At 43.9% G+C, this 26,379-nt stretch overlaps 1 protein-coding gene and 1 long non-coding RNA gene across 2 annotated transcripts in view; one reads left to right on the top strand and one right to left on the bottom strand.

The window, feature by feature from the left end:
* Window positions 1–1,156: 1,156 nt before the first annotated feature.
* Window positions 1,157–2,191, bottom strand: zgc:165653 (uncharacterized protein LOC100006671 homolog). Its single transcript, XM_034585064.1, has one exon. The coding sequence runs from the start codon at window positions 1,958–1,960 to the stop codon at window positions 1,157–1,159; it is 804 nt and encodes a 267-aa protein (XP_034440955.1). The 5' UTR covers window positions 1,961–2,191.
* A 14,802-nt stretch (window positions 2,192–16,993) lies between these two features.
* Window positions 16,994–26,379, top strand: part of LOC117762277 — a 10,683-nt gene continuing 1,297 nt past the window's right edge. Inside the window, exons 1-2 of the long non-coding RNA XR_004613983.1 lie at window positions 16,994–17,005; window positions 25,851–25,855. This is a non-coding gene — a long non-coding RNA (uncharacterized LOC117762277). The remainder of the gene's footprint in view (window positions 17,006–25,850; window positions 25,856–26,379) is intronic.

Genomic DNA, 26,379 nt, shown 5'->3' with positions numbered 1-26,379 from the left:
CAGTCAACTCCATTTTTGTGTTCTGCATAAGTCCTATAGGCGTAGCCACAAGGGAATATTCTCGAAAAAATATATTTTTTCAACCTCTCTGCTCCCCGCTATGGTCCCTTCGCAAGTGTGAATAGTCTCATTCCTCCAGAGCCTTTCTCTCTTAATTATGCCTCCGTCGATAATGAAATTAAATTAATAAAGCTTGCAGGTCAAGAAGCTTGGCTTTCTAAACACAGTAGAATTTGTGCGGTGTGCCTCACTTTCGGGTGTAGGAGTAGCCTGAGCATTTTTAAACAACTGTCTGAGGCGCCTGATAGATTCCCCTCAAGACAGCTCAGGTGTATCCCTCTTCAGATTTAAACTCTGCTTTCAATCTCTCTGTGTCCCTCTTTCAGATGAAAAAAACAATAGGCCTAGTGATGCCGTGGTCCGAGTTGACTTTTAGGGGGTGACACATAACAATGTGGCTGGTCTTTGCAACGGCCTTTGTTAGCGCGGCCATGTACCTGGCGCATGCAGTTTGTCTCTTTCTATGGAGTCCAGCCTGGAACTGTGGTACATTCCTGGTTCCCTCCTTTTTCTGAAACAGGACCGCATTCACCACCGCTCCTGTTTCGGAAACATCTAAGTGAAAGTCTGCATCGTAATCAGGTGAAGCCAAACTTGCGGCATGGGCAAGCGCCTGTTTGGTGGCGGTAAAGGCTTCTTCTGCGGCAACAGTCCATTTCAGGGGTGCCGTGAGGTTTCTGTTGCCCGCTGCAGCCACCATGTCTCTTAGAGGTTGTGTGAGGTCCACATATCGTGGGACGTGGTTACGGCTGTAGCCAGTGAGGCCTAGAAAGGCCAGCATCTGTTGCACAGTTGTTGGTTGTCCATGGTTGAGAATGGAGGTCCTTTGTGAGTTGGTGAGCGTCACACTGTTGGCCGAGATCATTCTTCCTAAGAAGGTGACGTTCCGCCTGCAGACTTGGACCTTGTCTTTGTTGACCTTGTATCCACAGGTCGCCAATTGACGCAGTAACGCGTGCGTGGCTTGGAGGCAGGTGGTGATGTTGGGGGCTGCCAGTAACAGGTCGTCCACATATTGGAGGAGCATAGTGCCCTCTGGCCAGGTCATGTCTTGTAGGTCCTGTTTGAGAGCCCTATTGAAAATACCGGGGCTGTCTCAGAATCCTTGGGGCATCCTGGAGTAAGTGTACTGTTGTCCTTGGTACGTAAATGCAAACATGGCTTGTGAGTCTGGATCCAGCGGGAGGCAGAAGAAGGCGTTGGCTAAGTCTATGACTGTGAAAAACTGGTGAGACGGGTTCAGGTTCTGTAGGGCCAGGTAAGGATCGGGTACTGGACAGCCTGTAGGTTCTGTGGCCAGGTACTTCTCTGCCACGTCGAACGCTGTGTTCAGGTTGGTCATGGGGTCGTCCTTGCACAGTCGATGAGCTCTGGACGGTGTTGGTGAATGAGTGCACAGAATCCCAAACCATCTTTCCAGCTGATGTGAAAGTTTTGGATGTTGACATTCTTGTAGGGTGCAGTCTTCCTCTGGCACCACAACAGGAGGCCTTCTTTGGCATGTCTCTTCCACAGAAATGTCTTGGATGGCAAAGCGGAGGATTATGGTCCAGATTATTCCCAGGGTCATTTTAGCGTTTCTACGATCTACGATCTCCTCTGCACCGATAGACACCAGCTTCACTCCTTTACCGGCAATGAAGTCAAGTGCTTTATTCATGTTGGAGATCTTGTGGACCCTCATCTTGCCTCTCTCTGGTTTGGCCAAGCGTTCACCTGAGATGACCTCGAGCAGCAGCATGAGTTTCAGTCCATCCCTGAAGTCCTCCTCGATATTGTCGATCTGCGTGCCTGCTTTCCTCAGGTGAGAGTTACACCAAGCTGTAAATGTCTTTCTCTGCTGCTTCTCCCAGGCAGGATCCAGCAGGAGATCCCGGTCCCAGTCGTCCTCCTGGGGCATGTACTTCTCATCATCGCCATACGGATCTATAGTACGCGTGTGTGTTTATGAAGCTTAATGTGTGCATGTGTGTGTGTGTGTGTGTGTGTGTGTGTGTGTGTGTGTGTGTGTAGATGGAAGAGAGACGCGCTCGGCTGGTCTGGTCCGTCCCCCGGTTCCTCGGCGAGGTGATGTTGGCGCAGCGGTGTGTCAGCTCCGCTCTGCTCCGCGCGCTCACGTCGGTGTGTGGATGAAATACCGCCAGAACAGCACACTTATCAGTATTCCAAGCAGAAGGTACAGACACAGAAGAAACCAGATCATCCAATTGTCAGCCACCCGATGTTTTTCTAGTGCTGTGACACGTTGTTGTAATGTGTGTGTATCTTTGTGGGTCGGGGTTGGTCGTGTTGGTATGTCAGGGGTGTGTATCTCTAACTGTAAAAAGTTCCCGTCGTCATTTGTCTCTTCTAGCCATTCAAGCATGATATGGGTAGTGGAAAAAACACAAGCCAATCCAATGATGTCAAACCAGTTGTAACCCGAGCTGTAATACCCTTTATCAGCCACCAGATGGCAGGCGTACTCCGCCTCTAGTTGTACTTTCTTTTATCCGCCACCAGATGGTGGCCTCGCTCAATTTTTCTTACTTCCTTATACTTTTCTGTCTCTTTATTAACACTTTCTTGTTCGTTCTGTCTCTGTCAGTCAGCTGACGCCCTTCCTTTTTTATCTCCTCCTAACTTGTTCCTTCTCTGTCGTTTTCCACACACATTCAGACCTCTTAAAGGGGACATAGCATGCAAATTCCACTTTGTTAGTGCTTCTACAGGTTAATGTGGGTATCTGGCATGTCTACCAACCCAAAAACTCTGGGGAAAAAACATTCGCGCGTTTTGTTATAGTTCCTCTAAGTCAGAAACGTCATGCTTGAGCGACTCGATTGCGCTTCCTGGGTATTGTGTCGTAACAAGGAACTGGAAGTCTCCCTACATGGTCTTGGCCCATGCCACTGCCAGCTGTGTGGAAGACTTCCGCAGTGTTCAGCTCTACTGTACGCCGGGTTACAGTAGTTACGCCGGGGTACACCGGACGCGGAAGCGCCGCTGCGAGGCAGCGCAGCGCCGTTCTCAAGCACGCAGCCGCCTGGCTGTTCACACGGGACGTGCATTTCTCCGCTGGTCAGCCCCATAGTCTGTATATATAAGGTCAGCCCGCGATTCTGCTTTCTCCACTTGTTGTTGTACCCGTTGAATGTCGGGGTTCGGGGGTAAATGATGGTCTTCATAGCCCCCCCCCCCCACCTCTCTTTCTCTCTCTGTCTGTCTGCTTGTGTGCTTGTAGTGGATGGGCAGAGGGGGACATTTAATTATGTGATTGGGAAAATTAAAACTCCAGGACAACAAGGGGAATACAAAGTATGGGATGCATATTTGATAATTTATATCATATAAAATATGTAATTTATATCGTTTAAAATCATAGGGGGAGAGGGGGGAGGGGGGAGCTGGCTCATTAGCATTTAAAGGAACAGGCACTCAAAACAGGTCACTCTGTGGAGGGCTGTTTTATACAGGGTAAAAAGGGTGCTGTTTTATATGATCCTTGTGGTATTTTGACCAAAGTATGTTACAGACATTTCATTAAGACCCCAAGGAACCATATCAACTTGTGGTAAAATGGGCATGCTATGTCCCCTTTAACACCTTATATTTAACCACCAAACCTCTCCAAGCCTTATTCGTAACAGCCTTCCGTTCACCCTTGGTGAAAACAGAATTCTTACGGCCTCGGCGTCTTTTAATTTGTGCCCGATTCAAGCAACGGTGTGTCTGGCTAGTTAAGCTCCTCACTTGTCAGTGCAGGCCGCCCCTTCCTCCAGGATCACACCCTAATCACAAATTAGGTTGCACAGATGCAAACTATTGCCTGAGTCGTCTGTCTTTTCTCCAATCTGAATTAGTTTTAAGGGTTCGTGCTTCACAGACTTAATTGTGGCGCCCATCCCGCAAGGTTCCAGTCCTCGCTTTTTAGCTTGTTTCTGTTGCGCTAAGACAGGGTCCCAGACCTCTCACACCGTTCAGACTTATTTTCTGCTACAACTTTTACAACCTTTGTTCATTCCCTTTATTTTACATTGCTTTTCATAGCTATGCTGTACCCCTTCACCGCCTCCAAAAACACAGGACTTATTATTTTACCTCCTTTCTCCTCTCCACACACTCACAATCTATATCAATGCCTATATAACTAATGCAGAATTTGTTTTAACAGGTTTCTGCTTACCTTTTGGTTTGGCTCCTTGTGAGTATGTGGAGAATCGATCGGAGCGGCCTCGACCTTTGGGTCTCCGGTCTTCCTGGTCAAAACTTCTCTTCGGGATCATGTCGGGGTCACCAAGTTTTGTCGTGTTCTTTTGTCCCGAGGTATGAGAAGAGCCGGTCTCGGTTTGGTTCAACAAGTATTTATTTAGAAGCAATGAAAAGGTACAGCATAGCTATGAAAAGGTACAGCATAGCTATGGGCACTCAATGCACAGCCTCGGCCATCTAGTAGCACGGGGTAGTCAAGAGTCGCGCCGAACGGACGGCGGGTGCAATACTTATAATAGTAGGTAGAACTTCATTGGTCAATAACGAGGGGGAGTCGCCGTGGTTTAGACTTGGCTCTCCCTAGATGGTGCGCAGGCGTGGTCCCAGCCTCTTGGCACTGGAATCCGCGAATGATGAGGAGCCACTCCCTGTTTCGCCCCTCCTTTGACAGTTGCTGGGCAAATCTTCACATTCTGACAGTGTTTGGTTTTGTGTTTTACAAACAAGCCTTGACTCTTATACGGTGTTGTTGTTCATTGGAGTGAGGAACATTGTGTTCCTGCTTTAACGGCTGTATGTTCTGTGTGTGTTCTTTCTAAGGCGTAGGTCACAGTTTCTTATAAGCACAGTGCATTCATGTATGTGTGATGTTGAATAAAGCTAAGGGAGGTAGGCTTTAATTTAAAAAAGGTTAGGTATGAGAACAAGTTTAAGTACAGTGTATTGTATGCCACGGATTACAGTCTCCACACTAGACACACGTTTGGAATTCCTTGGCATCACGCTGGACTTAAAAATATCACAAAGCAACAGCTGCTCTCCCTCACTGGAATGGCGTCACTTTCTTGTCTGATTATCTGCAGTTATTCACAGATGCCGCCCTATCTCTGTTTTGGGTTTTTTCAAGGACAGTGGTTCGCAAGCTGGTCCCCTTCCTTTCCAAGTTGCAATTCGTCGTCTGGTCTGTTCGAGATCTATCCCATCGCCATGTCTGGGGCCAGCACCAGAAACGCATTTGCATCCCTGTCCTTTGGGACAACCTAGCTGTAGTCAATATCATTAATCACGTTATCAGCCATCACTCACAACTTTATTATTACAGCGCGTCACGTGCCCGAGAATTACAACACACTAGCTGATTCTCTCTTGTCCAGAATCCTGCCCCCTATTGGTCCAAGTTCCTCCTTTCCATGTTCTAGTGCTCTACTAAGACAAGACCCTTTGATGAAATATTTGGAATCAGCAAGGGTTTAGCAAGGAAAACAAAAACAAGGATTAGCAGCTTCTGCTCCAAAAACCTATGATTTAGCTTGGAGCACATTTGCATTATTTTGCGCCTCTATTTATGTACCTCTTAAACCTGTTCACATAAACACAGTCTGTACCTTCATTTGATATTGTATAGACGTCCAGCACTTTAAATCTCCTACGTTCATGGAATAGTAGGAGGTATTCAGTTCAACACAAGATGTAATGACCTTTATAAACCCTTCCCAGTTTATTTTACAATCCGTCAGTTAAAACATGATTAAAAGTCATCTCTAAAGTCTCTCCTCCGCTTCCAGACAGCAGTCAGCCTATTACACTCTCTGTCTTGCACAGGATGCTGTCAGTTCTCAGAAATATTGCCACATTTTCATTTTCACTGATGCAGTCTTCTTAATGACCATTTATGGATTTTTAAGGATTGGGGAGTTTACTACCTGTTCTCCAACATTTGATCCTGACGTCGCCATTTCTTTTTCTGACCTTAATTTCTACACTACCCACTACAGTCTCCAACTCAAGCATTCCAAATGAGGTGGTGTTTGTTCAGTCATAGGGGTTCGCACTGATTCCCCTTTTGGGGAATAACTCTTGACTCACAGCTGTCCTTTAAGAAACAAATGAAGCAGGTGTGTAAAACTGTCAAATTCAATCCAAGGAACATTAGGTATATCAGAAACCACTTACAATTATTGTTGTGGTGGTGTTTTATTGCTGTGAAATTGTATTTTATTGTTGTTGCTGCTGTGTTTTAATGTGAGGGTTTTATTGTTGAGGTAGTGTTTTAATGCTGTGAAATGTTTTGTTTTTAGTTTTTTTCCTGCCCAGGGACAACAGATGAAAATTAGTTTATAGCTATCTCTGCTACTGCTAAGGAGCTTTGTCCCTTTCAAAAAACAAATTAGACGCTGTAAGAGAGTTATCAATGAGACTCAGGTCAGATAAATTACAAACTTTACAGTGGGGAACATAAATGTATACTGTAAATATCTACAGAGTATTTATACCAATGTAGACTTGCCAGTAACAATGACATCCTCTTTTAAAAAATTGTAAACACATTGAATAAGTATTAGTAGAAAAATAAATAGCAACCATTAGTATGATGAATTTTTTATTAAATGCTTTTTTGCTTCCATAACAAGACTAGTGGAAAGAAAACGTAATTAATACACAAACAGTTTAATACACCTGCAGTGTCTCCCCTCCATAAGAGGATGCTGATCTTCATCCCTAGTAACAGTTGTTGGCCTCCTGGAGCTTCCCCTGTCTAATGCCAAGTTGAACTAGCTGATGGCATGCTTGAATAATGTCATCATCTGTGGCAGCACGGGACATATGGCCCTTTCTCACCGCATCTGTAATTACACATGTAGATTTTCATATTAAAATGAATGACCACCGTTGCAACCAGTTATAGTGTATATACAGGACTGTCTCAGAAAATTAGAATATTGTGATAAAGTTCTTTATTTTCTGTAATGCAATTAAAAAAACAAAAATGTCATGCATTCTGGATTCATTACAAATCAACTGAAATATTGCAAGCCTTTTATTCTTTTAATATTGCTGATTATGGCTTACGGCTTAAGAAAACTCAAATATCCTATCTCTAAATATTAGAATATCATGAAAAAGTATACTAGTAGGGTATTCAACTAATCACTTGAATCGTCTAATTAACTCGAAACACCTGCAAGGGTTTCCTGAGCCTTGAAAAACACTCAGCTTGGTTCAGTAAACTAAATCACAAGTATGGGGAAGACTGCTGATCTGACTGCTGTCCAGAGGACCATCATTGACACCCTCCATCAGGAGGGTAAGACACAAAAATAAATTTCTCAAAGAGCAAGCTGTTCACAGAGTGCAGTTTCAAAGCACATCCACAAAAAGTCTGTTGGAAGGGGGAAATGTGGCAGGAAACGCTGCACAACCAAGAGAGATGACCGCAGCCTTAACAGCATTGTGAAGAAGGGTCGCTTCCAGAATTTGGGGGAGCTTCAAAGACAGTGGACTGAAGCTGGAGTCCAGGTATCAAAAGCCACTGTTCACAGACGTGTCCGGGAAATGGGCTACAATAGCCGTATTCCCATGGTCAAGCCACTTCTGAACTCAAGACAACGGAAGAAGCGTCTGACTTGGGCTATGGAAAAGAAGCACTTGGACAGTTGCAGAGTGGTCCAAAGTCCTCTTTTCAGACGAAAGCAAGTGTTGTATTTCATTTGGAAGTCAAGGCGCCAGAGTCTGGAGAAAGGCTGGAGAGGAGCAAAATCCAAGTTGCTTGAAATCCAGTGTGAAGTTCCCACAGTCAGTGATGGTTTGGGGAGCCATGTCAGCTGCTGGTGTTGGTCCACTGTGTTTCATCAAGTCCAGAGTAAATGCAGCTGTGTACCAAGAGATTTTAGAGCACTACATGCTTCCGTCTGCTGAAAAGCTCTATGGAGATGAGGATTTCATTTTCCAGCATGATCTGGCACCTGCCCACAGTGCCAAAACCACCAGTAACTGGTGTACTGACCATGGCATTACTGTCCTCGATTGGCCTGCCAATTCCCCTGACCTGAACCCCATAGAGAATTTGTGGGGTATTATGAAGAAGAAGCTGAAAGACACCAGACCCAACAATGCAAATGAGCTAAAGGCCGCTATTGAAGCATCCTGGGCATCCATAAACCCTAAGCAATGCCACAGGCTGATTGCCTCCATGCCACGCCGCATTGATGCAGTAATCCGTGCAAAAGGATTCCCAACCAAGTACTGAGTGCATTAATGGACATTTTCAAATGTTTGATTTTGTTTTGCTGTTATAAATCTTTTTTTTACTTGGTCTGAGGAAATATTCTAATTTTTTGAGATAGGATTTTTGAGTTTTCTTAAGCTGTAAGCCATAATCAGCAATATTAAAAGAATAAAAGGCTTGCAATATTTCAGTTGATTTGTAATGAATCCAGAATGCATGACATTTTTGTTTTTTTAATTACATTACAGAAAATAAAGAACTTTATCACAATATTCTAATTTTCTGAGACAGTCCTGTATAAAGACATGCATAACCATTATCCCTTCAGTCTGACTTCTGAAGATGATCAACATTTTAGGAAAAGTGACATTCTTTCCAAGAGTTACAGGAGACAATCTCTCAAGTCTGCATGGTAAATATAAAAGCTGCTGCCAGAAACTGGGTGGCAGGGCCCCTCTTGGCAGAGCCACTGCAAATAGGCACATTACTCGCTCTTCACACAAACAGACAATCACATTTATGTAGTTATTAGTCGATGATGTTGGATCATGAGTCTGGATTGTTTCGGTCACTTTAACCCTGATGTCCTGGCTGTACAGGTCATGTTTTGTGTCGTGTTTGGCAGGTGAATGGAGTGGGCGCAAAATGTTGGACTTATTATGTGTTTATAAATACCAGTAGCCACTGCTGCAAAATATATAGAGTGGAAACCTTGCTTCTGTACCAAGTGAATTTACTGAAAAAACGATAACAGTATATGTTCATTAGTGGTCTTTCACAGTACTGGGAGGTGGATTTTTTTTTTCTTCTCCGATTTTGAACTTCCCAAGCAAATTATGTTATATTGGCCATGCCAACAGGAATATGCAATTGCTTCAGTTATCTACGTGTATGTCTGCAATTATGTTTCACAGAGCAGTAACAGCAGGGGATCTCTCTCATCAGTGCTGTCTAAAAACCATACAGTACAGTCACACACACCCTTTGTTTCTTAGTTATGGTATTTAGTGGATGGTGGGTTTTATTTTGCTTTATTTATCTTTCGACAAATGTATTGCCAACCTCTGTTGCGTAGAACTCCAATATACTTCAACATTCACAAGCTATTGATATGTTAATTTTGATTGTAGTTATTTCTGAAAGCCAAATTTAAAGCCTGCCACACCTACAAATGAGTGTTATGCTGACACTGATTCAACCCTTTAGCCAGACATGCCCTGCAATGCAAAAAATCCTGCATTGACCTCCATCACTTGGTGTCGATGGTCTTAATTAAGCATGCATTGTTTCTTTCATGTAATGCCAATCGGCTTGAACACTGCCTAAGATGTTTGACAACATTTATTTACATTACTTACACTGGAGCAACATGTTAGATGCCATCTGGCTTAAAACTCTCTTTCCATTAACAGCTTTGTAATTGATCTTCCTCCAACATCTAATATTGTAATTGGTGAAGCTTTAATATTCTAAATAGTTCAATTGAATCCAAGATTTTGAGGGCTTCAAAACTGAAGTACCCAATATATCTTATTATATTTGTGGTTGAAATAAAAATTTTTGACCAAAGCAGGTCCCTAACAGTGTTAAATTGAAAGGTTCCTTTCAGAAATGAGTGAACGCCATGGGTTTATTTATTTTATTTTTTAATAATTAACATTGGTAAATCTTCATTTAAATTCATTAGTCTCTCACTGGAAAAAAAAACACCTCTCTGTGTCTCCTTTTGTTGACTCATTCAGGGCTCATATCTGTCAATCTGTCTGTGCGATTAATGAAATTACAGCAGTAACATACAGGTTGGAACTGTGTGTTAGAGACAGAGCTGCTTGTCTTTGTGGTGAGGATCTGCCAGCTGCACTGGTTTTAATTGGCTATATTAACAACAGGCCTCCTCCACACCTGCAGAACTGCACATATAATTCAAACTTAGTTTTTTCTGTGACTTTATAGAACATACTGCTGATGAAAAATAGGAGAAAATAAATAAAGGAGTCTACAGAGCATTTGATGATTTTATTCTCTTGATCTTGTTTACATACAACAGATATAAAATTAAAAACATATACAAAATATAATTCCTATAAGGAACAGATTTTAGGTTAAAATGATATTTAAAAGAAAACGGGAACAAAAGTAAATAAAATTTAATTCAAAATGCATAAAAACGGGAAAAAAAGAAAGTGATACAAATTATGAAAGCGCAGGTGTGCGGGCATGTGCAAGCTCTGATATCTAGTGGCAGTCTATTCCACAACTTTGGAGCGTAGTTTACAAAAGCCTAAAAGATTAAAGACTAAAACTCCTCCAGGATGTTGTTCTCTTTTAGGAAGGACTGTAACTGCACTGAAGTGATTTTTTCCAAGCATCTTACTAATGAATGGAAGGTTGGATCTTGGCCTGTAGCTGGTCATTGGAAGGGATTTGTTTTAATATCTGAAGGACATGACTTGAAATGCTGTTAAATACATGCTTCAGGAATACTGTCGGTACAGGGTCAACACATGAGGTGGAGGTAGTCTTATAAGCTCAGTTAATGTAATGAGGGTGCATTTTTAAGTCATGGAGATTGCATTGTAGTGTAAAAAAGTGTTTAACAATGAAAGTCTATGAGAGCGACTCTGGGCGATTTTCAGCCATATTGAAATCGCGCTGTACACTCTTGAACAGGGCGTGACGCTGCAGCTGATTTGACTATGATATTCAGAGGCTTAATAATTATAAATAATATAATTTAATACATTTTAAAATAATAACGATTATAATGATAATTAACAATTTATCCCTATCACCTTTTTTTATTTGAGAGAGCAATGCCCTAACCCTAGCTGGACCTTTCATCCCAAGCAGTCCAAGGGCTCTCCAGAGCAACTACCCTGCAAAGCCCCTTCAACCAACTTCCACTTGCAGGTTCAAGGCCTTCTATCCATTCCTTGGGCTCTTGTGGATGAGGTCCTGATACTTCTTCAGCTTGCACTCATGTGCCTCCTCCATCCTCTCCTCCCAGGGTACTGTAAGCTCGATAAGCACCACCTGTTTGTCCAAATTATTAATAAATTCCACCAGCTACTTGAAATAACTGGTATGTTGGAAGAAGTGGCATAGGGCCGGTCTCAGATTTGTTGGACATGTGAGTGGTGATATTTTAGTTTCTTCTATAATAAGGATGACATCTCACTGAGTTTCAGTGTAGCAGCTTTAATCAATTCTCTGATTGGTGATAGAGGGGAGGGAGAGGGGGAATGGGCCTGCTGGTCTGCTTGTTGGGATGGAGACATCCTCTGGATGCCTTGAGTGATTTGAATCAGTGGATCCAGTGAGGAGGGCTGGAAGGAGAGAGGCAGGCCATCTGCCAGTTTTTGCAGTAGCAGAGTAAAATCTTTTTTCAAAATCTCAGTGCCCGTTCTCTTTCAAAGGATGTCTAAGGACCTAGCTTGGACAGTCACCCCCAGATTTGTTGTACGTGTTGTAAGGATAATGTCGAGTAGCCCCGTTAGCTCACTGACAGTTGTGTTATCTAAGCACAAATTTTCAGACTTTGACATTTTTACATGCTTGGTTATGGCATCAGCAATCAAAACACTGCATGTTTCATGAAATACTTTCAGGCTGTTTCTTCTGGCTCTCAATCTTAAAAGCCATTTTAGGGTTTCTTTTCCTGGTTTGATAAGCCTTCCAGTTGTGGTTAGTCTGCTCAGTTCCCAAATGTGTAGAGTTTTCACAAACGTCATCCTGAAGCAGCGGTTCATACCTGTTGACAGTTCCAGTGGTGGAGTGAGGGTTGGAGCCTTTTTCTTACTGTGTTTGCCCCTGCGGCAGACAACCTCAAACTTAGCCCTGGCTGGAGTTGATGTTTTGGGCCTTACTCCGATGCGTTGCCAGTATGACGTGTCGCCGGGGGGAAGGCATGTGAAGCAGCCTCCGATGCTGATCTAGAGTTGCGGGAAACGTCACAATTAGTCCTGGGATCCTGTTTAGCTGGTCCAGTTGCATTGGGACATATCCATTGGAGCGTGTCAGCCAAGTCTTTGGCAGGAGCTTCCGTATTTGAAGCACTGTGTACAAAAATCTGCATCTGTCTAGTAGCATTTGAGATTTTGGCTCTAACTCACTCTCACATATCTGTTGTAATCTTTCAGTCTTTTTTATTATTTTATTATTCATGTAAAAACTGTCTGTAGTATTCTGAATTGCTAATATACTATCCTTTAAGGAAAAATATGTGCATGACTATAAAAAGAGAAAACAAAATGTATGTGTTGTTATTTTGAAAGATATTTGCAAAACTTGGCCCAAAACTGAGGGGAATGTCAGGGGACTTAACTGTTAAATTAAATTGTAAAGAGAAGATAACAAAATATCTATCACATGCTGCTTGATTTGAGAATAAGAACATTCTTTAAGCCACCCTTTGAAATCGTTTGCTTCTTCTATAGACCCTAAAGGAAACTGCACAGGGTCAGGCCTTTCCTAGTCCTGGCAAGTTGGGTTCAGCTTGCTGATTAGGTAGTTGACTTGAGGGAATTAATTGCTCTTGCTGGTGTTTTATATACTCAAGTAAAGTCATAATATGGTCTCCTGTAGTTGTAAAACAGTATAATTCATAAATAAATTCAGATCTCCTTTGGACGACTCATTAAGGAAGATTTATAATATATGGCAACAGCAAGTTTATTTTTTAAACAAATTTAAATAAAACACATCAAAAGAACAAAAGCTGTGGAGATATTAATATAAAACTGGACAAATGGCATCTGGCATTACTGTTGTTCCTCACCAAAACACAACTTGTCACCACCCTAAAAAGTACGAAATAAGGGTATGACCACCAAAACATCCATATTGTAAGCGCTGCGTATGTGAACTGGGACCCAAAAGCCCAACTCATAACACAGTGTCTGACTGTCCGGGACACTTCTAGGCATTTAACATTATAGTAAAATGCCTAGAAGTGTCTTTTGGGCCCCTTAACAGCTAGATGACTGAAATCTTGCACACTGCTTCCTCAGTGTCCCCTAATGACTGTCACATTTTTTAAACGCTCTGCAAGTTGCACTTCAAAAGATATAGCTGCCCCTGTTTTCGGGTCAAAACTCAACCTGCCACAGTTCAGGCCCTAAAGCACCCAGGGGCCCCAAATATTCAGCAGAGGCTGCCCTGGGGACCCAGGTGGTACACGTGGAATTGGTGGCCCTAGGCTCAACAACTCACTACCGATCTTTAAATCACTGCTCACAGGAAAGCATTTCTAATGATGATGTCCAGGATGGCGCCGAGGAAGGCTGCCGTGTCTCAAGCTCCCCCACAGCTCTGCTCTTTTTTCTCTTTTATCTGTTTTTTTGTTATTTATTCTACTTTATGTTGCATTGTGCACTCTGACAAAGCGAGCCCTATCATACTATATGATAGAGAACAACTTCTGCTCATCGGGTTGCCACCAGCAAACAAAGGAGAATACCCATGGCGCTGTTTACCTGTCGTACCTGGAGCACGGAGGCGATGAAGGAAACAAGGGTCGCGGGCCGGCGTCCTAGTCCGGCTGAGGAAACGTGAGAACCGGCCTCCACTACCAAGTATTCTTCTGGCTAATGTTCAGTCTCTGGATAACAAGCTGGACGAACTTCGGAGCAGGATGGCTTTTCAACGGGACATTAAGTTTTGTAACGTGATGGTTTTCACGGAGACTTGGCTCGACCCCTCGATCCCGGACTCCGCCATTGTTCCCGAGGGGGTCTCCATTCACCGCCAGGACCGGACAACAAACTCGGGGAAGAGCAAGGGAGGAGGTGTCTGCTGCTTGGTGAACAATCTGTGGTGCTCAGATGTGGAGATTATTTCTTCGGACTGTTCTCCGGACCTGGAGCACCTCATGATCAGATGCCGACCTTACCGAGTTTACATCGGTCGTTATTACAGCGGTGTAGATTCCGCCACATGCCGACACTAATCAGGCACTGGACGAGCTGCATGCGGTTATCGACAGGACAAAGACATCACGGCCCGAGGCTGCGTTTATTGTGGCCGGTGATTTTAACAACGCCAAGATGAGGAAAGTCCTGCCGAGATACCACCAACACATCAGCTGTCCTACACGTGGAGCGAACACGCTCGACCATGTTTACACTCCCTTCCGGGATGCGTATAAGGCCCTCCCCCGCCCCCCATTCGGCAAATCGGATCACGTCTCAGTTCTGCTGCTGCCTTCCTATAGGCAGAAACTCAAACGTGACAGACCGGTGACTCGGACCATTCAGCGGTGGACCGACCAATCAGACTCGGCTCTACGGGACTGCTTCAGCATTACGGAGTGGTGCGTGTTCCAGGATGACAACATCAACACGATGACGTCGTACCCAGGATTACTGTACGAACATTCCCAAACCAGAAGCCCTGGATAAATGGTGACGTCCATGCAAAACTCAAAGCACGGACTGATGCCTACATCTCAGGTGATCTGGAGGAGTACAGGAAGTCCAGGTACGCGCTCCGGAGTGCTATTAGCAGTGCCAAGAGACTTTACAGGGACAAGGTGGAGTCTCACTACAAGGGCTCCAACACAAGGAACATGTGGGCTGGACTAAAAATCATCTCTGACTACAAAGCAAAGACCAGCAGTGTGGATGTAGTGTCTGCATCTCTCCCAGAGGATCTGAACACCTTTTATGCACGCTTTGAGAGCAACTCCCCGGCTGTGGAGATCCAAGAGGCCCAGGAGGACCGCTGCCCCCCAGTAATATCCAGGGCAGATGTGTGGAGATCACTTAACCGGATCAACACACGCAAGGCACCTGGACCTGATGGCATTCCTGGCCGAGCTCTCAAGGTGTGTGCAGATCAGCTGGCAGATGTTTTCACAGACATTTTCAACCTGTCACTGCTCCAGTCTGTAGTCCCCACATGTTTCAAGGAGACCATCATTGTCCCTGAAAAAAACAAAAATCCTCTGCCTGAACGACTACCGCCCAGTAGCACTCACTTCCACCATCATGAAGTGTTTTGAGCGGCTAGTCAAACCCTTCATCACCTCCTCCCTCCCTGACTCTCTGGACCCTCTTCAGTTTGCCTACAGGCCAAATAGGTCGACTGCAGATGCCATCTCCCTCACCCTTCACACTGCCCTAACCCACCTGGACCAGAGGGACACATATGTGAGAATGCTGTTCATTGACTACAGTTCAGCATTCAATACCATCGTGCCCCTGAAGCTCGTCACCAAGCTCAGAGACCTTGGGCTCAACATCGCCCTCCGTGACTGGATTCTGAACTTCCTGACGGGCAGACCACAGGCGGTGCGGATAGGCAGCACCACATCCTCCACCCTGACTCTAAACACTGGTACCCCCCAGGGCTGTGTGCTCAGTCCTCTCCTGTACTCCCTGTTCACGCATGACTGCGTGGCCACCCACAGCTCCAACACCATCATTAAGTTTGCTGATGACACGACCGTCATAGGCCTGATCACCGGTGACGATGAGAAGGCCTACAGAAAGGAGGTCAGAGCCCTGACATCTTGGTGCCAGGACAACAACCTCCAACTCAACGTCAGCAAAACAAAGGAGCTGATCGTGGACTACAGGAAGAGACAAGGAGTAGAACACGCCCCCCTCTCCATCAACGGGACTACGGTGGAGCGAGTCAGCAGCTTCAGGTTCCTCGGGGTCCGCATCAGTGATGACCTGACCTGGACCAACCACACAGACTCCATCAGGAAGACGGCCAGACAGCAGCTCTTCTTCCTCCGCAGGCTGCGGAGGCTCAACATGGATGCCAGGATTCTCGGCAATTTCTACAGGTGCACCATAGAGAGTATCCTGACTGGCTGCATCACCGCCTGATACGGCAGCTGCACCGCCCTGAACCGTAAGGCTTTGTAGAGGGTGGTGAAGTCTGCCCAGCACATCACCAGGACGGAGCTACCATCCATGGAGGACCTCTACACCCAGCGGTGTAGGAAGAAGGCCAACGGGATCATTAAAGATCCCTATCACCCCAGCCATAAACTGTTCTGCCTGCTGCCGTCTGGCCGACGGTACCGCAGCATCCGGGCCCGCACCACCAGGCTCAGAGACAGTTTCATCCCCCAGGCCATAAGACTTTTAAACTCCTCCAATCTGTCATAACTCTGCACCTTAGCATATTTGCACTATTGCATATTTGCACTATTGCACACACTTGCACTATTGTTTTTCTTTTTTTTTCTTTAGGTATATATATTTTAGATATGTATATTTTATTTTAAATTTTAAATTTTGATTGAGCATTGTTATAAGAGAGCCTGTGCCCCAAGCATTTCATTGCAAGCGATTGCTTAATGTTATCGTTGTGCATATGACAATAAAACTCTTGAATCTTGAATCTTGAACATGCGACTTGTAATTATTTTCATTCCAACAATCAGTCTTATAGAGTTCAAATGTGATCTCTTCCATTTAATATTGAAAATAACGTGTGTATAAAATAGATATTTAGTATACTGAGCTTTTTTAAGTCTTTCAGTCTTCCTTACTCAGGCAGCAGGAGGGCATGAGAAAAATAATAAAAAAGAATGACAACGAGAATGAGTTGTAAACTGGAATAAAACACATACTGCACAAGGTTCCTTAGTATGATTTAATTATTTGAAAAGAAATAGCAGACATTCAAATCAATATTATATTTATAAATTGTCTATGACTGCTATTAAAGGATAGTTTTACAGCATAGCTTGCTTACCAGTGATAATGTCCTCTCGGTGTCAGCACTCCTTCCGTTTGCTCTCAGACGAATGGCTGAGGAAAAAAAGGCACATCTCCACCTGGTGTCAGACGGCGTGCAGTCAGGAGGCGGGTTGTATCCTCTGCATATAGCCAAAATGAGTGTCTGCTGACTTAAGTGTTCTCTGCCCCAGTGTCTTTTGTTATTTTTTACAGTTTGTAAATACACCAAATTATAAAGCAGCACGTTACGTAGTAAAATTATTTTTGCACTCTTCACAACCACCTATTGTGAAAACAATGTGTGAACAATGTGATGGCAATTTTTAGATCTAACTGTTTTAACTGAATATGCTCAGTGAGTACAGTTAAAACAGCCTGAATCAGCATTATGCTCTAATAGGTATGTTTGCTTAAGTGAAATACCAAGAAAATGTTTGTGTACTATGAACTGGATTAACCGGTGAACTGTTTGATCAAATACGCAGTGTCTGTACACTTAGGAAAGAGAGATTAATGTCCACCTCTTTACCATGCAGCAGGTTGCGGGACGCGTGATCACAGATCAATGGGGACATTACTGAGGACAGCTGTGTGTTCCAAACTTGTGTATAAAAGCTAGCTCATTATAAGAGACATTTGTCAGACTCTTGAGCCTGCGTGGCTTTAAGAACTCTGTCCCTATTGGGGCAAATAGTAACACTGTAACTTTGTTTGTGTTCAATATACTCTGTGTAATTTTGCTTCTCAAGCAGTATTAAATGCCTTGAAACTATGTTGAGCATTCATTCAAACATTCAGTGTAATTGTTTAATACCTCACCAGGGGATTAAATGCAAATTCCCACCACAAACTTGGATGTAGTATTATTGGGGTTTGTAAGCATCGGGTGAATTGTGGCAGTTCACTTTGCACACTTTTGTATAATACAGAGGTACGGCTAACTAAAGATGGGTAAAGGCCTGAAAAGACAAGCACTGACAGCGTGACCCCAATTCTGCCACATTTTTCCCCAGAAAAAGGAAGTTTTAGAAAAGACAACTTGAACAGTTAAACGAGGAATTGGAAGAGAGAGTGACAAAGGAACAACAGCGGATTGCAACTCTGTCCAACAAAAAAAAAAAAGGAAAGCTTACTTGCAAGAAGCAGAGAAAAGAGAAAGACAGAATGAGAGTACAACAAACACACACACACATGTTGACACATAACAAGTACAAACATCAACATAGCAATCTACTAATACACTGTATACCTGGATACAAAGGAAAAGGTAAGGTGAATCTGGATCTGGACTCTGCTCCTCCTCCTCCGCCCCCCTACGCCACCCAACGACCAACCCACCACACGCCTGTTATGACCCGCCAGAAGGCCCAGCAGAGGTTGAATGAAATCTGAGATGAGAAGAGAACTCTGTCGACTCCAGGAACTCCTACTGCTGTAACCACCATACCCATGTTGGAAGTGGCGGTAGAAGGCCCAAAACTGGTGTTCAGACCCTGGTCAGATGCTGATATGGCAGAGGCGATGAATTACATTTGCAAACCCAAGGACAATCTCACTAAATGGGAAGCTGATCTGTTACAGTTTGTCAGAGTGTATCGACCCACCATGTCTGAACTGCGGCACCTAATAAACAAGACCCTCACAAATAACTATAACAGAATTCAGAGCGTGTTTAGGGTTAGGGTTAAGAAAGAATGACCGCTCGACTGGAAAACCCAGACTTTGAATACAGAGATAACTCTGACTTTAGAAATGCTGTTGAGGCACCTTGTTGACATAGTGGGGGACAAATTCCCCCTGAGACTGAACTTGTCAACTATCACCAGCATGACACAAAAGCCACAGGAGTCATGCAGTTCCATCTCGCCAAGCGGAAGGAGACGCAAGCAATAATGAGCCGGACGAGAGAGGTGCTGTAAGAGGAGCACACCCTGTTTCCACCACAGGCAGTGAGATGCAGACATGAAGCATGATGGCTGGTGAACAAGTGAATGAGTCAGTGCATACTTGCAGAGACTCACAGCTTCGTTTGACCTGCACAGTGGACTCACATGTCCAGCTAATATGGGAGCATCCCCAGTGTCCCCCTATGAGGTCCACTTAAAAGAATACTCACTGACTGAAATCCTGCAGCATGCAGAGCATGTTGAAGACACCATACAGCGAAAGAATGAGCAGCAGCGGAAACCTCGTCAGGACAAGATTGATAACGCCCAGCTGACGATGTTATCAGCTTTCTCAGGTCCAAGTCAAAGGCCAGGCAGAGGAAGAGGACAGGGTCGTGGCCATGGATGAAAAGAAGGGAAAGTGTGGGAAGAGAGGACACCGGAGGAAAAATTGCTCAGAGACGTCATTTCTGAAGGCTGACAGAGGGATAGAGGAGGGAGGGTGGACCCCGGAAAAAGACCACCGCACACTAGATGAACAAGTAACACACACACACACATCCAAATATAGCTCACACACACATGTTGAGAAACGAGAAGCCTTTGATTTCCCAATGTACACTTATAATGAAGGATATAGAAAGTCTCCACAGTTAACTTTGTTTATCTCAGGACAACCTGTAGTGTTTCTTGTAGACTCAGGTTCTACAATCTGAGTTTAGAGATCTGATGCACATTTCCAAAGAGAAGTGGAAGAACATGCATCACTGTAGGAGCTGGAGGGACACCAATTGTGGAGCATTGCTCAGTGCCTCTAAGATGTGAACTGTACAATAAGGTAACAAAGCATTCATTTTTAGGGTCAACACACTGTCCCATAAATTTAATAGGCAGAGATTTGATATGCCATTATGGCATTGTTCTTTGTTCAACACCAGAGGGCAGCAAAGTTTTAAAGCCAGGAGAATGTTCGCCCATGCAAATGCAAATGGTTAAATATAGTCCCAGTGCAATCTTGTACCGTATATGTGTGAAAGCTCGTCGACATTGATGTCACCGCCACAGCTCAAAATTTCACTGAGAAGCTTGGCAGTTGACCCCCCTGATCCTAGGTCTATAAGGGGGCTTGTAAATGCCCAAACTGTGATCGTTACAAATGCAAATCAGGATAGTTTCACTCAGTGGTGCAGAGGTTACACCTTTTTCTAAAAGGTACTAACTCCCTTTTAAGAAAATCTGTCCTATAAATATATCAGGCTAAGTATCATTATAGAGTCATAAATTGTAGCTTGAATAGATTTGCTTTATATAAGTAAGTATGCTATAATGAGTGTAATCAGTGATACAATTTTCAGGGTACATCTGATGATACATTGTTAACATTGCATGTCTGTCAAGCTCATCCAAGAAGATCTGTTGGAATGGAGAGAGTGGCACCACTGTACAGTTTTCTAAGAGAAGTCTTTCTGCTGACACCAAAACACTGTGCTTCACATCAAGCATACCAGCTGTGTCATCGTGTGACAGAGTCCCAAACATTTGTCCTCCAAAACTACTGGAAAAAGCACCATATTCACATGTCTATGGCATACTAAGCTGTTGACTCCAAAAATATGGACTTCAATTGTCCTATTGTTGTTAGGACTTTCCCAGTATTCCATTAAAAAACACTCAACACTTTTATCCAAAGTGACTTACAATAAGTGCATTCAACTATAAGGGTACAACCCCAGAACAGCAAGAATCATGTAAGTACATTAACTTAACACCAGAAAGAATAAACTGGTCCTCAGTCCCATACTCATCCTATATAAATGTAAAGTACAAACTGTTATAGCCGCTGCTTCAAAAGTGAAAAGGTCATATGTGAAGTTTTACTCTGAAAAGATCACAGTCAGCACGTGAATAAGTCCATTCCTGAAGATGCCACATCAGTTGTTAACATCATCACGTTAGAGGGCTCATCTAATCACAGCCTCGTGTATTAAGTGTCTGTCTCCCGCAAACAAGAAACTCCTGGCTATTGTTTTGCGTGGTTCTATGAATGACTCTGTTTTCGGTGTAAAAAACTTGCTGAAGTCAACACCACACTGTTTCCCTGGAGGAGAGATGACTGCGTTGTAAAACAAAGCCGCGGGCCCAGTGTGGAGGAGTCAAATCGGCAAAGACGGGTGCACAATCCCCAAATTACGGTAAGAGCTAAGCTAAAGAAAGAAGCCATTGCTAACTGCTAAGCTAAGTAACTCGCAGATCTGAATAGCGTGTAAACAACTGTGGGATTAGCGAGAAAGTTGCTAAAAGAAGGAGAGCATCGAGTGCTTGAGCAGAACCAGTGTATGTTTAAATATGTACGAACTGCTTAAACGTAAGAGTTTGTTCTCGTTACATTTTTTCATAAACGTGACTTTTTGTCCTGTTGTATTTTATAGGAAACTGGCCGTCGTCTTCACACCTCTGAGGCAAATGGCAGGCGCCATGAACCGGAGCGAGGGTAAGATTAAAGAAGAGACGCGCTGTGCTGTATAAAATACATTCTCTAAGTTTACTTTATCTGATCCATTTCATCATTGTGTTTTCACAGCCTGAGCCCCCCCCCCCACAACAAGGCAGTCACTGCACATTTGTCCGAAGCTCTCGCTGCAAGTCCGGATTTGTAGTGTGAAAAATGACCCCATTGTATGTAAGTAATTGTGATTTTCACTGTGGATCTTCCAACGCTGAATTAGCGAGGCTATTTCCATTTATTAATAATATACTCATGTTACTCATGTTGTTTTCCAGCTGCCTGTAAGACGTACTATGATGTACTAAGACGTACTATGAGCCAGTATGAAGGAACTTCCAGTACATCCAACCGGACCTTGCAGCTCTTTCAGCAGCATTGAAAGTTGAGTCGACAGAGAAGAAAGAGGGTAAGATTAGATTCATTAGATAATTTTTCCGTTACATGTATAGGTGTATATGTTGCGCCCTGAAAAGGGGAGATATCAATAAAGATGCTTGGACACGATGTTTCCTCTCTGGCAGCTTCATTGAGAATTTATAATTTTCAGAAGTAGCAATTTACATAGGTACAACATTTCTTTCAGTATAAAATATTTAAACAATGTTATGCATTTTCTTTCCATTTCAAGGTCAACCTCCCAATCTAATTTTCTTTTCTCTCACTTTTCTTATACAGGTAAGTAGACAGGTAACTATATATGAAAATGGCCTATTAATCATTGAACACCAACTTAAATTATCAAACTTAAATGTATTGGCAAAAACCAAAAATATCTTAGACATTAGTAGCCATTAGTCTCTTATCTTTGTTATATACCTTGTTCCTTATTATTTACAGTTACTTTAGAAATGAATCCACAAATGCATTAGTAATTATTCAAACCCATAAACATAGTGAAAATTAACCACACACATACACATTCGCAACCTCATACTCTGTTTGTGTGTCTTACTGAGCTAAACAGTCAAAATGCACACAACATCTGTTGCACTTATGCTAACCTCGTGCCGCTCCATGTCTGCCACTGGAAAAACTGAGTTATGCTATACTGTTATGCAGCGGGCTGCATAACAGTATACCAATTATCGATCCAACAAATCAAAATAATGGTAACATGGTAACAAAACAACTAAGCAAACATATTCCAACGTTCAAGAACATAAACATTCATTCCGTACCTGAAAAGGGGAGATATCAATAAAGATGCTCGGACTTACGATAAATATGAATGTACTGCCTATACATGACTCTACTATATCTAGTGATCTTTTCTTTTTAGTCAAACAGTCCCTCTATGTACTGAACAGCCTAGATCTGTCTTATACTTAGTATCACTGCATGAATAAAGGTTGGTAAACTTGCAATGGGTTCGTCCACATGGTCACTGGTTGAACTTCTCTATATAGTATGGGCTGATACTGGTATCGTTTCATTGTGAAAACAATTTCGTTTCATTTGCACGTGTTGCACTATAGCATGCTGGAATCCCAAGTTGGTCATAGGTGAAGATTTTAGGGGCTCGTCTTTCTCTCCTTCGTAAGTAATGTCCTTGTTCTCTGTCATCCTCGCCTGAATCTGAATATGGGGGTACCGGGATCTCATCCTGTGCTTCTCCAACTGGTTGTGCATTTTCACTCTGATTATCATCTTCCGGTAGCACATTCTCTTGCTGTATCTCAGACTCATTTGTGTTTGTTGTGGACCTTTCTTCAACCACTGGCTCATCAGAGCTTAAAGGGGACATTGTATGCCCATTTTACCACAAGTTGATATGGTTCCTTGGGGTCTTAATGAAATGTCTGTAACATACTTTGGTCAAAATACCACAAGGATCATTTAAAACAGCACCCTTTTTACCCTGTCTAAAACAGCCCTCCACAGAGTGACCTGTTTTGAGTGCCTGTTCCTTTAAATGCTAATGAGCCAGCTCTCCTCTCCCCCCATGATTTTAAACGATATAAATTACATATTTTATATGATATAAATTATCAAATATGCATCCCATACGTTGTATTCCCCTTCTGTTGTCCTGGAGTTTTAATTTTCCCAATCACATAATTAAATGTCCCCCTCTGCCCATCCACTACAAGCACACAAGCAGACAGACAGAGAGAGAAAGAGAGGTGGGGGGGGTGGGGGGGGGGCTATGAAGACCATCATTTACCCCCGAACCCCGACATTCAACGGGTACAACAACAAGCGGAGAAAGCAGAATCACGGGCTGACCTTATATATACAGTCTATGGGGCTGACCAGCGCGGAGAAATGCTCGTCCCGTGTGAACAGCCAGGCGGCTGCGTGCTTGAGAACGGCGCTGCGCTGCCTCGCAGCCTCGCTGCGTCCGGTGTAAACCCGGCGTAACGAGTGGGGGGGCTCTGTGTGTTTGTGCCGGTGTTACAGTAGTGCTAAACACTGCGGAAGTATTCCACACTGCTGGCTGTGTGGCGTTGACACAAATTCCAGCTCACGCATGGGAGAGCGAGCGGCCGCGCCCGAGCAACTGCTGCAGCCTCCCAGTCCCAACGATCCAGACAAATGCCACATGTGAGTGAATCGCGGGCTGACCAGCGCGGAGAAATGCGAGTCCCGTGTGAACAGCCAGGCGGCTGCGCGCTTGGGAACGGCGCTGCTCTGCCTCGCAGCCTCGCTGCGTCCGGTGTAAACCCGGCGTAACGAGTGTGGGGGGGGGCGGGGGGGATGAGGTGGGGGGTGGGCCAAGGCCATGTAGGGAGACTTCCAGTGTATTGTTACGACACAATACACAGGAAGCTCATTCGAGTCACTCAAGCATGACGTTTCTGACTTAGAGGAACCATAACAAAACGCGCAAGTGTTTTTTTTCCAGAGTTTTTGGGTTGGTAGACATGCCAGATACCCACATTAACGTGTCGAAGCACTAACAAAGTGGAATTTGCATGCTATGTCCCCTTTAACACTGGTGTCTCTCGATCCCTGTCCTCTTGAGTGTCAGCATGCTCAGTGGCCCTGTCCACACTGGGCACTTGAGGCTGTACTACTGGCTTTTAATAGTACCCATATTCGTCTTCGTCATCTTCGTCTTCTTGATTTGCATTTTCTTCGGCTGTTTCCGCCATTCTTTTCTTTTGCTTAGACCCTGCTTTTGGCTGGAATTCCAAGGGTAAGTGATCACACGGTAGCAACAGGTTGCGATGTAAGATTCTTGATCTTCCTCTTCCCTGCTCAGGCTTGACTTCATAGACTAGAATGTCTTCTCCAACCTGGCGGATCACAACATGGATATTCTCTTCCCAATGATTACGAAGCTTTCCAGTGCCTCCTCTAGGTGTCATATTTCTAACAAGGACACAATCACCAGCATGCAACACTGAGCTTCTCACTTTTCCATCATAATGTCTTTTACTCCTCTCTGTTGACTTCTTTGTATTCTCTTGTACTATGCCATATGCCTCCTGCATTTCTCGTTTCCATTTCTCCATGTATGTTCGATGGTCTGCTTTCCCTGTCTCAGAGGTGATGCCAAACAGGAGATCAATAGGTAACCTTGATGACCTTCCAAATAGAAGGTAAAAAGGGGAGAAACCTGTTACCTCGCATCGTGTGCAGTTATATGCATAGAGCAGCTTGTTCAAGGATTCTTTCCAGTTTGTCTTCTGTTTATCGGTAAGTGTCTTCAGCATTTGCAGCAATGTTCGGTTGAAGCGCTCGACTTGCCCATTTCCTTGCGGGTGATAAGGTGTCGCTGCGATCCTAGTACACCACAGTTCTTTTTCAGCTGGGCGAAGAGCTGGTTCTCAAATTCGCCACCTTGATCGTGGTGTATCCGTGTCGGCAGTCCAAACTTCAGGGCATAATCATTGAAAATTCGATCAGCGACTGTTTTGACCGACTTTGAGGTGGTGGCGTAAGCCTGTGCAAAACGAGTGAAGTGATTACCAATATATACTCGTATCCACCTTGACATTTGTCCAAGTGAAGAAAATCTATCGACACAAGTTCAAATGGTTGCGTTGTGATGATACTGGTAAGAGGTGCCCGCGTTTCTTTGCATGGTGTCTTTTGTTTCAGGCAAGTACAAGTCCTTGCCACATAATGTTCAATTTCTTTTTGCATGTAAGGCCAAAAGAATCTATCTCTGATCAGTGATGTTGTTCGATCAATGCCTTGATGGCCCATCTCCTCATGCAACTCTTTCAGTACAGTGGTCTTATACCTCTCAGGTAATACCAAATGTGTTTTGTTTGTTGTCTTCCTGTGGAGAATGCCATCTTCATCAATATGAAGTCTTTCCCATCCACGCAGTAGACACTTGCTTTGCATACTGAAGCTGTTAAGTCCACGTCCTGTTGGTTTTTGGTCCCTCAACTTGCACTGCATTACTGGACCAATGTTCTTGTCATCTTGCTGTGCTTGTCAAATCTCAGCCCCTGAGAATGGTTTGTGCGTCTCTTCACCCACTGCTGTACATTGGAGAGAGGTAAGTAATGGACAGACCCATGGTGAGCTGGAGTCTTGAGTCTCAACAGCTTGGGTTGTCGCTGCCACACAATCTGATGCCAACTCTTCGTTACACTGTCCCATTATCATCTCGATATTTACGGGCATTCTTGACAGACTGTCAGCATCCACATTTTCTTTTCCTGACCGATATTGGATGGTAAAATGGAAATCTGCAAGCTCCGCTACCCACCTGCATCCAGTTGCGTTGAGCTTGGCGCTTGACAGGACATAAGTGAGTGGATTATTATCGCTAAACACAGTGAAAGTAGGTGCATAATACAGGTAATCTCTGAATTTTTCTGTGACTGCCCATTTTAAAGCGAGAAACTCCAGTTTTCCTGAGTGGAGATGGTAATTCCGTTCAGAGGCAGTCAGTGTCCGGGAACCGTAGGCTATCACACGGAGTTTATCATCCTGTCGTTGATAGAGAGCTCTTGGTTTTAGGCATCGGTATGGAGGATAAATGGCAGTGAAAAGTCTGGGAACCCGAGAACTGGTGGTTCGACCAGACTGTCTAATAGCCGTTCCAATATGTGTTGATGCTCTTCAGTCCAC

This window comes from Hippoglossus hippoglossus, chromosome 5, assembly GCF_009819705.1.
Source record: "Hippoglossus hippoglossus isolate fHipHip1 chromosome 5, fHipHip1.pri, whole genome shotgun sequence".
Lineage (NCBI taxonomy): Eukaryota > Metazoa > Chordata > Actinopteri > Pleuronectiformes > Pleuronectidae > Hippoglossus > Hippoglossus hippoglossus.
This window is presented reverse-complemented; position numbering and strand designations above follow the sequence as displayed.